Source organism: Poecilia mexicana, unplaced genomic scaffold (genome assembly GCF_051168715.1).
Source record: "Poecilia mexicana isolate PSO_F unplaced genomic scaffold, ASM5116871v1 scaffold_15, whole genome shotgun sequence".
Classification (NCBI taxonomy): Eukaryota; Metazoa; Chordata; class Actinopteri; order Cyprinodontiformes; family Poeciliidae; genus Poecilia; species Poecilia mexicana.
This window is the reverse complement of record NW_028263384.1, coordinates 10,287,737-10,302,199: the sequence shown is the minus strand read 5'-3', so window position 1 is coordinate 10,302,199 and position 14,463 is coordinate 10,287,737. Positions and strand designations below refer to the sequence as shown.

The 14,463-nt window shown below is 41.2% G+C and overlaps 1 protein-coding gene across 1 annotated transcript in view; it reads right to left on the bottom strand.

The window, feature by feature from the left end:
• Positions 1-9,758, bottom strand: part of LOC148155298 (nucleolar protein 4-like) — a 40,362-nt gene extending 30,604 nt beyond the window's left edge. Inside the window, exons 1-2 of the mRNA XM_088013439.1 lie at positions 9,372-9,758; positions 326-478 (exon numbers count right to left, since the gene is read on the bottom strand). Of these exons, the coding sequence (XP_087869565.1) occupies positions 326-478; positions 9,372-9,758 (540 nt within the window). The remainder of the gene's footprint in view (positions 1-325; positions 479-9,371) is intronic.
• Positions 9,759-14,463: the final 4,705 nt, after the last annotated feature.

The window sequence follows — 14,463 nt, the reverse complement described above, 5'->3', positions numbered from 1 at the left end:
ACATTTCTGGTGTTGATCAATAATCACAACAGGTCAAATATTTCTCCCCAAAAACACTAATATCAGCACATATGACTGTCAGATTAGGAGTGGGTTTGAGTTGTTTTTATGCGCTATTTTCCCTTTGCTGTGGCGCGCTGCACTAAATTAATAAACCTACATCTCCAGGTTTCATATAGTTAATGGAAAAAAACAAATAAAATAAGTTTGTAATCCATTTTCTTCCCAGCAGAAACTTTAAACAACTGGGAGCAAACGGAGAGAAACGTTGGTTCAGCTCCAGATCTGCAGGAGAGAAATCGTCGCTCAGGTGAGAAACACTCACGGCTTTGTATGTCTTCTTCTGGCCGGCGTGTTTGGGAGTTTTTCCTGGATCGGTGCCGATCTCCACGTGCATGGCGTAAATTATATCAAAGAAATCCTCCACCACCGCCACCCGCTTCAGGGACGGGTCTCCGCCCGACACGCCATCCGCACACTGGGGACAGAAAGGAGACCGACTTTAAAACAACATCCAGAAAGATCCAGAAAGATCCAGAAAGAGCTAGAAAGATCTAGAAACACAGCGCCAGCTGGAACCCACTGCTGAGACAACATCTGGGTTCAACCAGATAAACCAGCTGGATCCCCGATCATCCATCAGTGTGGATGCTGTTACTGAGTGGAGAAGAGTCTCAGATTTGCCTGGGTTTGACATTGTGGAGGGCATTACACGATACTGTGCCCCATGTTGGGCATCAACATGGTGGCATCTACCGCTGTAGCATTAGCTTCTGCTAACTACCTTGTTGGTATAGCGCTTAGCGTTAGCGGAGCTGTTTATGAGTGGATCTTCATGGTTAGCGCAACTAGCGTCTTAGTTAGCGATACCAAGAAGTGCTTTAACGAATAAGTAAAGGTTTTATAATTTGACTAGATGGATATGAAAATTCTCACATCTGTTGACAAATAAAAGTTTAAAAAAACAACATGGAGATTTGAATAAACTGTATTTTTATGCAATAAAATTCAGGTGATGTGAATTGACTTTTGAGAGAATATAAGATTTTTATTTTAAATCAACATTTTTAACTGTAAATGAAAGAAATAAAACAAGCAAATAAAAATTTATATCAGTGTCTCCATGAAAATCCCATCAAAATCCAAAATGTTCACACAGGATGTTCAGAAATCTCTGAGAATGTATTCTTTCATGTGAGCTAAAGTCATGTTTAACCACAACAGGATCCGCGTGGGAAACATGAGAATATGCAGGTTTCTGGGCTGACAGATGATGAGAGTTTAAAGGTCATGAAGGCCTTCCTGTTGTGTTTCTGTAGAGCAAACTGGGTCAAACATCCAGCGGAGAGCAAGCAGGGAACCTGTCTGCTGCGACAGACAGCAGGTGTGCGTGTGCGTGTGTTTGTGTTTGCGTGCATTTGTGTGAGTGTGTGCGTTTGTGCGTGCCTGCCTGTGTGCGTTCGTGTGTGTGTGTGTGTGTGTGTGCGTGTGTGCGTGCGTTTGTGCGTTTGTGTGTGCGTGCGTTTGTGCATTCGTGCGTGCGTTTGTGCATTCGTGCGTGCGTTTGTGCGTTTGTGTGTGCGTGCGTTTGTGCATTCGTGCGTGCGTTTGTGCGTGCGTTTGTGCGTGCGTTTGTGCATTCGTGCGTGCGTTTGTGCGTTTGTGTGTGCGTTTGTGCGTTTGTGTGTGCGTGCGTGCGTGCGTTTGTGCGTTTGTGTGTGCGTGCGTGCGTGCGTTTGTGCGTTTGTGTGTGCGTGCGTTTGCGTGTGCGTGCGTTCGTGCGTTTGTGTGTGCGTGCGTGCGTGCGTTTGTGCGTTTGTGTGTGCGTGCGTGCGTGCGTTTGTGCGTTTGTGTGTGCGTGCGTTTGCGTGTGCGTGCGTGCATGCGTTTGTGCGTTTGTGTGTGCGTTCGTGCGTTTGTGCGTGCGTTTGCGTGTGCGTGCGTGCATGCGTTTGTGCGTTTGTGTGTGCGTGCGTGCGTGCGTTTGTGTGTGCGTGCGTTTGTGCGTGCGTATGTTTGCGTGTGCGTGCGTTTGTGCGTTTGTGTGTGCGTGCGTTTGTGCGTGCGTGCGTTCGTGCGTTTGTGTGTGCGTGCGTTTGTGTGTGCGTGTGTTTGCGTGTGCGTGCATTCGTGCGTTTGTGTGTGCGTGCGTGCGTGCGTTTGTGCGTTTGTGTGTGCGTGCGTTTGTGCGTGCGTGCGTTTGTGCGTGCGTTCGTGCGTTTGTGTGTGCGTGCGTTTGTGTGTGCGTGTGTTTGCGTGTGCGTGGGTGTGAAGATGAAACCAGTTCTGTCTTCACCTTCTTGGTGTAAAACATCAGATATAAACTCAATGAACTGAAGTTCAATCAGTTGATCCGATTCCTTCTCGTAAGTGAAAACGTCAATGATAGCCACACGTTGCTAACAGCGGAGCTAATTTTTTGGCAACTTTGAAAATGTTTGGCTCACTTAGCTTCTCCCAAATTATTTTTCAGGATATATTGTAGCTGCTCTCCATAAACTGGATAAAGTTTGACATTTGTGTTGACATTTCAGTTTGGTAAATTTTGGCAGAGCTATTTTTTTTCTTTTACTTCTCGCTTCAGTGTCATGGTAACTTTGACAATGTGTAGTGCATTTAGTTTTATTTTCCAGATTAATTCTAAAGCACTAGCTTACATATCGATAAATACATTGTAACATTAGTGGAACTAATATTTATGATTAGTGCTTTAGGGTTAGAGCTACTAACTACTGCAGACCATGATCTAAAATCTGGATAAATCTGATTTGTTTGAATATCTGAACAGAAACTAACTTCCCAGGAAGCAAACCGTTGATCCCGGTACTAAACATGAAACGTTTTGTTGTGGTGACATGTGACCTCAGACAGAGTAAGGTGCTTCTTCTGATTTGTATTTACAGTATGACGGGCCAGCACTGCCCTTTTCCATCTGCCTGCTAAATGAGAGCCTGAGTACCACACAGCACAGCCTTAGGACACACACACACACACACGCGCACACACACACAGATAGATTGGTGGTGATGCATGAAAAGCGAGGGCATGTTTGTCCTTCACCACGCCTGATGCCAGCACTTCGTATGATGCTAAACCAAAACACATGGCTGTTCATCCTTGACTTCAGGAGACCTGACTGTCGTCTTCCAGCTCCTTTAATTAGCTTCTGACTGGCAGCATCAGATGGTAACACAGTTTAGCAACAGAAGCTAAAACAAACAGAGAAAAATGAGCAGAAGCCTTTCCAAACAGGAACAAAGATGGCGGACAACTGCGGACTCCCCTGTTGCAGGGCACATCACGGCCTGGGACTGGAGCATATGTGACAGCAGAGACACACACACACACACACACAGAGTGATGCATGTAGTGTGTATGTAGATGTTGTGTTCCAGGGACGTCTTAAAGCAGGGCAGGCAGTCAGAAACGCCCCGCAGACTTTCTACTGGGCCTGCAGACAAGTCAGAGTCAGACCCACTGAGTGAATGGAAAACTAAACACACCACACCACCAGCCAAACACTCACAAATATTTATTAATTTGGTCTAAAGCTTGGATCACAGATTTTTATTGATTCTTGATCCTTCTCAATGACGTCTGATTATCATGATTAAGGGTGTTTTCCCACCTCAAAGACTCGGTTCGGCTGCAACATTTGTTACATTTTCTGAGTCAAACCAACCAAACCCTTTGAGCAACATGTCCCCTCCTGGCCTGTGGGGGCGCTGCCCCAAGAACCACTGAAGGAAACGACACAAAAACCTCTGAAGCACAACTTCCTTCTTCACAAACTGTTAACAAAACGAAGGCGTCAGATTTTAGCGGTTGGAGGATTTCTCTTTACTCTTTGTCTAAAGACCATGAGTCGTTTATCCCGCTAGCAATAGGCTAATGCATTTGGTTTGGTTGTATTTACCCAGAATGCCCTGCGCTGTAGTTCACTTCCTGCCTTTGAAGCGGTCTCTAGTCCGCTTGGCGTTTACATTTGCATTCCAACCAAACCAGAGTTCATTTTAACCAAACTGAGGCTGGTTTGGTTTGATCAGCAGTCACATTTTGACAAACGGATCAGGCTTTCTAGTTAAACGGACTGGAGTCAGATTAAAGCAGACCAAACCTCACCACCCAATACTGTTGGACTACAGCTCAGAGCATTCTGGGTAAATACAACCAAGACAAACGAGCTAGCCTAGCATTAGCAGCAGAAACAGCTGGTGGTTTTTCGCCAAACACAAAAGAGAAATCCTACAACCGCTAAAATCTGACAAGGAAGTTGCACTCAATGTCTTCAAATACTTTTTGTAGTTTCCTTCAGTGGTTCTTGGTGTAGCGCCCCCACAGGTGAGGAGGGGAACAGGTTGCTCAAATTTGGTTGTTTTGACTCAGAAAATGTAACAAATGTTGCAATTTTGGTTCCAATTGAACCGAATCTGCTGGACTGCAACACCCGAAGGCCAGGCTTTCCACTAAAACAAAGGTTACTGGACAATAAATTGTTTTAAGACGATTTTCAAGTAAAATAAAGGTAATGGCAAAACAATGAAGTAACAGATTGTCAAAGATCAACAACTTTAAATTCTAATGAACATTTAACACTGAAACTGGAAGACATTTTAAATATCCTAAATAAACAACAAATAAAACTAATTATGAAGTCTCTAAACAAATGAAGAGCAAAGGAACTGAAGACTTTTATACAACTTTTGGCAGAAAGAAAAAAATTACGCAAATGAAAATTATTGAGTTTGCATCATGAATTATTCATGATGCGATTCATTTATTTTTTAACCGACTGCAACAGGCCTACCCACAACTTTAAAATCTTTCCGTGTGAACCAGGAGTACCCGGAGAAAACCCAACATCCTCAGGGAGACGTGTCCTTCTGGGATTCAAACCCACAGCCTCCAGCAGCGAGCGCGCCACCTCACCGCTCTCCATCACCAGCAACCCCAGAGCGTGAAAACCATTTCTGTTCTTTCTGTAAAAAGGATCTCCTCTCTTTCCTCTCTGATTGTTTTCACCTCCACAAATTACCGCGTGTCAGCCTTTCATTTCCCATCTCGTTCTGACCCACTATTCCCGTCCTCACCGTTTCCAAACCAGCCTGTTGCTAGGATACGCTCTGAGCCCCCCTCCCCCCTCCATCATTACCGCCGGCCTTCGTCCTCATCCAAACAGAAACCCTGACACATGAACACATCCGGAAATCAAACTTTATCCTCTCAACACGTTTTTCTACAAAGTTATAAGTGAAAAAATCCTCCAGAGAAACCGGTACTTCTTCAGAATATGTGTTTTCTATATTTATTAAAGGGAAGTCTCATGTAAAATAAACTTTTTTAGCATTACATCATGTTAGAAAACAGAACTGGAGTGTTGCTTTGATTCTTTCATGCAATCAAAAGCTTTAATCTCTATGGCAACCATTCACCTGTAAAAAACACCTGGGTGGACCTAGCCCCGCCTTCAAGGAGTAAGCTCCTCCCCCTCTGAGCTCCTTCAGACTAGCCAGAAGCAATTAGCAAATAGTTGGTGGAACTGCTGAGCTCATTGTCGGAGCTGCTGCTCAAAGCTACGCTGGTAAAAACATTGAAGGGTTAACAGAGGAGCCATGTTGGGATGACTTCCTGAAAGTTCAGAGAAGTATTTAAAGAGACAGCAGCCAATTTCAAGGCAATAAATTACAAAGTAATATTTCTTTTAAGTCACATTTCACATATGTAGTATTTTCACAATAACTGTTCATAATAATAGTGACTTTATTGTGCTGTAAAATGGCCATCATGTCAACACATAACACTGCCCCTTTGCATGTTGTGATGGTTTGTTGTGAGACAGATAATCTGTGAAAAGATCGATCTCCTCCTCCTCCTCCCAGAGCTGCTATATTCGCTGTTGTTACAAAAATGTTTCCTACAACAAAAACAACTTAAAAGACATTTGACTTTGCATCATAAATTTATCTGACGCCTTGAAATGGGGCTTCTGTCTCTTTAAGAATCTCCAACCCTTTCTGACATCACGACAATGTTTCTCCATGATGCCATTTAAAACCGTTCTTAGGAGCTGAACGGACCAGGTGTCGGCTAACTGCTGCTGCTAGTCTGGAGGAGCTGAATGGGGGAGGAGCTTTGTGGAAATGGGCGCAGCTTTGTCTCAGCAGGCGTTTTGTACAGCTGAATGGTTGCCATGGAGATTAGAGGATTCTTCAAACATGCATGAGAGAATCAAAGCAACTCCAGGTTCTGTTTTAATGATAAAATATTTTAAAACAATAAAAAAGCTAAAAAGAAAAAAAAGTCAGTTTTATAGAATACTGCCCCTTTAAATAAAAAAAGTGCAGCACATTTATCCTCCCCGAGTCTGGTTGGTTTGTTCTGTGGGTCTGGACCCCTAAGGGGTTAACGTGACCTGTGATGACCCCGTCTCCATGGCGATTCACCACGCTGCCTTTCGGGTGCGGCGGTGAAACGAGGAGAAGGTCAGAGGAGGAGGAGGAGTGGGCCGGAGGAATGAAGGTAATTGAAGCCTTGCTGTCTAATTAAGACTCGCGTTAATTTTCTTTTTACCTTGGTCGCCATGGCAACAGCAGGAAACAGAGGGGGGAGGATAGAGAGCGCGTTCAGAAAAAACAAAAAAAGAAAACATTTTAGCTTTCAGTCAAGGTTAGAGACTAAAAACCAGTTAATGGAGCAGCTTTTTCCCTCCTTTCTCCTGTTTCATGTTTCCTCCAGGGTAAAATCTCAGTTTTTAAGGCGTAAACTTTAATAGGAGAGAAGCTGTTAAAATGAATTGTTTTTTAACCCAAACTTAGAAAATAGAAATGCACTGCAAAAACACAAAACCTAAAGTGTTCACTGCAAAAACACTTAATCTTACAATGTATTTTGGTTTAGTTTCCAGTAAAAATATTAAATAACTTTTCAGTAAGACAGAGAAGTTTGTTTTAGGTCAATTATTATTAAATATTGATAAAAAGTTTCACATGCAGATTATTAGGAAAAACTTGTTTTTATGAGTGAAATAATCTGCTAATGAAGCTGGACTGAATAGAAACACAACTTTAACTTTGTTTTATTCAATCGATTAGGAATAAAACAGCTAATGGAAAATAAATAATACAGAAACTGAAACAGATTCACTATTTTAGTCAAACTTGTAAAAATAAACTGCAACAAACTATTTTTGAAGTTGTTCAGAAAAAGAAATTGGGAATTAATAATAATAATAAATAAAAAAGCATAATGTCGCTGAGAGAACAAAACATAGAATTAGACTGAATAGATCCGAATAAACCTGGCCTTATAGATCAGGCACATCATCACTGATACCCGATCTAGAATTTGTTGTAAATGTTGGGACCGGTGCACATATTGATCTACTGGCATTAAAACTGCAGAAGCTTTTATAAAAATTATTTTATTTACATATTTGTTGAAACTGTCACCACTTTGGTACGAGATAGATAATCTGAAAGATATTGGGCTTCCTCTGCCTTCTCCCAGTGCTAAGTAGAAACAACCAATCAGAGCTCGGAGGCGGGACTTGGCGCTGTAAATCATGCATGCGTGCGCGCCACCAGCAAATGCTAAGGCTAGTTATCGTAGTTCCGACGGCAGATGAATGGTTTTCCTGTAACTTTAAGTTGATTCTCTGGAATTAGCACATTTATCAGCACGTTTATGAGAATGATTGACAGCGCTAACACCCGCCATTTCTTCAATGGCAGCTCAGGGAGGAGGTGGAGCAGATCAATCTTTTCACAGATTATCTGTCTCATAACAAACGGTCACAACATAGAGAGTTTTAACAAAAATGTAAAAAACATTTTTTGTAAAAGTTACAAACTGCAGCCAGACTACTCCGGACTGCACTGCCAAAACACACTTTTAGAATTGCCCAAATAATAGATTACATCAATTAATATGTTTGCTGTTAAGCTCATGTATATTATTCAATAATTTAGCAACATCAATGGGTTTTGAATAAAAAATGTAGCTTGTTTTGTCTATATATAGTTTGATCAAAATGCAATTAGTTAATTATAGACTGAAATAAAGACAACCTACCACTAGTTAGAATGACTTGACGTCTACAAGGTGACTATTAAAAACAAAACAGTTAGCAGCTGTTTGTCTCTTGACCTTTTCTCACTGTTTAACTCTGATTAAGTGTAAATTTTCCTCAGTTTTTGCTTTTATTCCCGATTCAGTCCGGAGCCTGTTCATCGTTTTACGTCTCTGGATGCATTTTCATCGTCTCAGCTGAGTAATAAATGGATCATCGTGTCTCACACCCAGTCGTGCAGACAGACACACACTTCGCTGGAGTGTAAACACACAGGCTGCCTGATAGACAGTTGCTGCAGGAAGGTCACATCCCTCTCAGTGTGACACATAAAGAAGAAAAACAGAATAAACACAGTGATGATTTGAAACATAAATACAGCTGGAAGAAGCAGCAGAGTTTGACTCTCACTCAGAGGAAGAGAACAAAAGAAACACGGTTGGTTATAAAATCCTCCAAATTATTGTTTTCTTTAACCTTCCTCTCCTGTTAGCCATTAAAATTCACTTTAATAGCTTAATTCAAACTGATTTGTTTGAACTTGAATGTTGTTTTTCATTTCAACAGGCTGTCATGTCTCACTGCTACCACAAGGTGGCGGCATTATTTCAAGCTAGCTTCGAAATGTCAGATTGAGCTTTTATATGGTCAATGCAAACGCAGCTGCTAGCTAACAGTTAGCAGCTACTAGCTAGCTTCAAAATGCAAAATTGCGCAATTACACGTTCAATAGAAACGCAGCTACTAGCTAACAGCTACTAGCTAGCTTCGACATGTCAAATTGCGCAATTATATGCAGAAATGTAGCTGCTAGCTGCCAGCTACAATGACAATAATTCATATAAGTAACAAAAAAACAACAAAATTAGGCAAAAGACCATTTTTCCAAATCACATTCTTTCAATAAGAAAGTTCAGAAACTTTAACAGAAACTGCAGGTGTGAGTCTGTGTCTGGTGAATGTTTGGTTAAAACATGTTTGTGTTTCATTCAGTGGGTAGAAAATCCAGAGATTTTACTCCAGTAAGAGCAGAATTACTCAAGTAAAAGTAGTACAAATACTCCTAAAGGACATTTAAAAGAAGTTACTCAAGCAAAAATAATAGAGTAAATGTAACTAATTACTACCAAACTGTAAAACAAACAAACACAGACAGGTCCAATTGGACCCTAATGAGACAGGTGTTTGGCGCTACCATGGCAACCAGTCCGTTCATCCACATCATGTGAAAACACACACACACACACACACACACACACACCTGAAATGGGACAAACACAAAGAGACAGAAAGGGGAACTAACCGTTGCCTTGATGGGGACGTACAGTACCGGTCCGTCCGGCCCGGTTCGGCCCACCTGGAAGCCCTTGGACCTGACCCAGAATTTGAACTTGGCGTTGATGTGATGATGGCCGCCGTCCCCCTCGCCCTCCTGCAGCAGCGTCTGGAGGATTTTGTCGTACTTGCGCCGGGTCACGGTCTTGGTCTTCCCGGAGTCCCCGTACGTTTTCAGGCACCAGTCCCGGAATTCTCCGACCATCTCCGGCGCCTCGCCCGGAACCGGGTCGCTTCCGGCGGAACTCCGGCTGCTCTGCTGGGTCTGGGTCGGCAGCCTGCTGGTACCGGTGCTGCTGCTGGTGGAGATGGGATCCACGTCTCCAGCAGCACCGGCGGATTTTCTCGTTGTCATAGTGAAATGACCAGATGACCCACTTTTGGAAATTTCTCCGACAAAAATGCAAGTCCGTCCAAAACCGAGAAATATGTATATAAAAAAATAATATTTTTTAAAAAGATCTAACCCGTGAATTTGTTCCGACTAGTCAATTTGGACCCTCCTCTTCCTCCTCTTCTCTGGTATTTACGCACCAGCTGCGGTGAAACTCCACGGCTCGGTACGGGAGGCTGGTACCGGGACACACCTGTTCGCTCGGCCCGGTCCCGTGGGGGATGTCAGCCAGCGCCTCCCACTCTTCCTCCCGTGAGGAAGACTCTGCTAGTGGAGCCGAACGGGCCGAATGTTCGGTCCGGTTCGGCCGTCCTCCTCCAGCTGATGGTGGACACCTGTTAGCGTCCCGCTGCGCCTCATTGTTCCCTCCGCCGGGCTGGAGGTGGGAACAGGAAGCGGGTCCTGATCAAGGTACCGTCCACATCCAACTGGGTCCGACCCGGACCGTCCGGCGGGACCCGCACGCGGCAGACAGATCTGAGAAGCAGGAAGTGGATGTCAGAGAAATAATCAAGACAAAAAGAAACATACAGACATATGGGCAGATGTTAAAACTTAACATGCAACAGGTTTTTGTGTTTTACTTGGTTCTAAAAAAAAAATAAAAACCCAGAAAAAATAAAAACAAACTTAAATTGACCGTTTTTAGGGCCATGACTTCGGGACAATAAGTCCCGAAGTCATGTATTTCATGAAGTCATGTCCCGAAGTATTTATCCTCCTGTTTTGCTTTTTACATCAAACAGATGTCCGACACGATTAAAAGGCTATTTAAACAATAGTCTAATAATTATTAGCCAATTAATCTTTAATTCTGCATTAAAGAATTAAAGGTTTACTTTTAGGAGTATTTTAGTTGAGTAATTTTATTATATTTTTACTCTTACTTGAGTGAAATTTGTGGATTTTCTACACAGAATGAAAAACACGTTTTAACCAAAAATTCACCAGACACAGACACACAGCTGCAGTTTTTATTAAAGTTTCATTAGTTTCTTATTAAGGGAAACTGATTGGGAAAAAAATCTTTATTATTTGTTGCTTATATAAATTATTGTCATTTTGGTCAATGAGAAGGATGAAGAGAACAAAGAAGAATTAGGATGATTGTTACGTTTTTAAATGTGTTTTGCCTGACCAGTAAAACTACCAGTCAAGTAAAAATGCATTTTCTGACCAAATAAAACCCTCTTCTGTTTTATCTTCATCGTAAAACCAGGGACCAGGATCAACATGCTTGGAAACACATTCGACCACAAAGTGTGATCCGTTAAGTTTGTGTCTGAACCCCCCAAAGGAGAAACAGAAAGGCGGCAGGAAAAGAGCAACTCGATCAGCAGGATTAAAATAAACTCGACTTTAGGAAGTGAAAGCAAGTTTCAAAACAGTCCAGCCTTCTCCTTCACTACGACCTTCTGCTTTCCGTTGTCTGAGGCACAAACGGCCTCACAGATAAAAACAAATTAAACTCAGATATTTTCAAGAAAAAAACATGGAGATTTATGAGTTACTAAAGTTGAAAATGTGAAAGAAATTTTGGAGAAAAAAATTGGAAATATCTGAGTTTGAAAAGTTTAAAATTTTCTTGAAAAAATTTAACATTTTTGAGATTGAGCTCAGAAACTAGAAAAAAATCAAGGAAATTTCCAAATTTGAAAAGGCAAACATTTGCTAGAAAAAACTCAGATATTTTGAGATTACTCTCAGAAATTTTCAAGAAAAAACATGGAAATTCAAGACTTTAAAAAGTCAAATATTAGCTTGAAAAAACAACTCATAAATTTTGGGACTGATCTAGTAAATTTTCTAGAAAAACAAAGCAATTTTAGGAGTTTGAAAAATAGAAAATTTGCTGGAAAACTATGAAATTTTCAAATTAATCTAAAAAATTTTCTAGAAAAAACTTGGAAATTTCAGAGTTGTAGAAAGACAAAAACTTTGTTGTACTTTACATTTTACATTGTAAATAAATGAACAGTCTTGATCTGCATCAACGGGACAAATCTGGATCATTTTTGACCGCTTAAAACCAGTCCAAAGGCCACAAATGGCCCCTGAGCCGCGCTTTGGACAACCCTGGCCTAAACAAGCTTTTTCATGTGTAACTTTAATTTAATTTCTTACTTAACAGAAACAGAGTAATTGGGAAACTGTGTTTATTTTGCTCAATATTAGCAGATTACAGACGAAGATTTGCGCACATTAGCAACGTAAACGCAGATCAACCATCTGCTCTGCATCTGCCTCATGCATGTGGAGCTTGATGCTCATCTGTGTCCCTGAGGGGAAACGATGGAGAACACAAAAAAGCACCGATGAGACACACACCTGGTCTCTCACACACACACAGGACCCGGATGGCTCTGCTGGTTGCCATGGCGCCCGTCAGCTGGAGGGAGTGTGTGTGGGCGTCGGTGAAGAGGTCTGCTGGTAACTCCTGGCTGGGACCCGAACGGAGCCGCCGAACCTGCAATCACACAACAAAAACAAAACAGGCGCAGTGGGACGAAAATAAAAACCGCTGCAAACATAACAACACCAACTCTTCCACAGATTTAATAACAACCAGTGAGCGGTTGATCATTCACCAATAACGAGAAGAATGTGTGTAAGAACACCTAAAAATAAATTAATCTTCATTTGCAGAAGCTGAAGCCAACACTGAAAGTCCAAACGATACTTCAGATTATCTATAGAAACTCCCAGTTAACCAGATTTTCCCAGGGTAAAAATAACGTAACACACAAACTCTGCCAGCCTGGATGAGGATAAAGTTTTAAAACATTTCTGAAACTAAACATTTAGCTACAAACTAGATATTTAGTTTTCAATCAGGTTTGAGCTCTGAATGTTTAGTTTAGATCCAAGTACTTTGGTCTAAACTAGTAGGCTAAATATTAAGCTTGCTATTGAAGCTAAATATTTAGCTTAGTTTAGTTTGGGGCTAAATATATAGCGTGCTAATTATAAATGTAGCTCCAAACTAAATATTTAGCTTATCAGCCAAAAATTTGTTTTGTAAACTAAACATTTAGAATGCTAATTAAATATTTTGTTTAAAGTTACATGTTTAGTTTCAGGGTAAATACTTTGGTACCTAAATATTTAGCAAAAAATAAGTATTAAGTTGACTAAAAATGTATAACTTCAAATTAAATATTTATACTGTGACATTTATAAATAGTGAAAATTTTATTTTGAAAGTTTTTAACCGCCATTTTTTCTCTAAATAATCATAATTATTGCTGATCATTTTTAACAGTGTATCTTTACAAATAACCAGCATGAAACGCTCTGCATCAACTGAGTTAAATGTTTCACCAAGCTGCAGTTTCCGCTCTGACCTCAGAACCTTTGGTCAGTGGCGCCCTCTCGTGGCCACAAACAGGCGCTGCGTGGTTTGTTCTGGTTCTGGTCGGATCAGCAGAATTAGCCGGAAGTTCTTCAGAAAACAGTTTCCGGCCTGCGGCTCCATTCTGATGTAAAAAGTTTTGGTTCAACAGGAAGAATGTTGGAATGATGATGAAAAGTTTTTATTTCCTCCATGTTGGAAATTAAAAACAATCTTCAGTCTTGATTTGACTTTTCAAACAAATTCATACAGAAGAAATAAAAACTATGGCCTTTCTTCATCATCCTTTCATTTTTTTCTTTCCTTCTTCCATTACTTTCTTCCTCCTTCTTTTCTTCTCGTCCTTCATTTCCAGCCTTCAACCATCCTTTCTTATTTTTTTCCTTTTCAGCAGCACCAAAACAGCATACGTGTTATTCTAATTTGTGGTAGAATGTTGCGTTTTGTTTTATGTGTTTTATCCTTCTTTCTCTCATCTTTAATTTATTTACTTCGATTCAGGTTTGTCTACCAATCAACAAAACAAACAAAAGTGATCAACTTAGGCTGGAATTTGGTGGTTTTTTTACTCCAAATTTAGGAAAATAGAGGTTAAATAAACGGAATCTGCCGCTGGGCTCGAACTGAACGTTTCCTCATGTGTGCGGCCAAGATAGCGGATTTTATGGCTGAACGGCGCAAATAAGTCGGGGAGGAAACATGTCTATACATCCAGCAGGAGGAAGTCTGCGGTCGGACTTTGTCCCGCTGCTCTAACCAGCCGCATCGGGACAGGAAAGCCAACGGAAAAAAACTCACAAAGAGGAACTAAAGACAAAAGGAAGAAACTCACAGGACTCACCTATACGCTGGCGTTTCTTTGAGAAATGGAACCATCGTTTTCATTTTAAGCTGTTTGACCCACAGTTTATGCTACAGTTAGCTGCAGGTGGAAAGTTTGCAACATTTCCAAAGGTTTTCCTGAAGTGTTTTAGTCACAATTTAAAGAAAAACGGAGGCAGAACCTTTACAAATGTACGCAAATCTTCGTTTATATTCCGCTGTCGGAAAAAACAAACAAACCATAATTTCGCGGTATTTGAATTGAATTGTAAGCGCAATTAAAATCAGTCAAGTTATTAAAAAACATGTTGCGCCATAATTCAACTATCCTGTTGTCTTCGTGAGTTGCGAGAAAGTGTTTCCTTTGCAGTTTTGCGAAAAAGAGAAGAAACAATTTCGTGGTTTGTCCACGGGTTCCACGATGGCCCCACATGGGTTTGCCCATGTAGGGCCAAAGCCCACATGGGCAAACCCATGTGGGCTTTGGCCCTA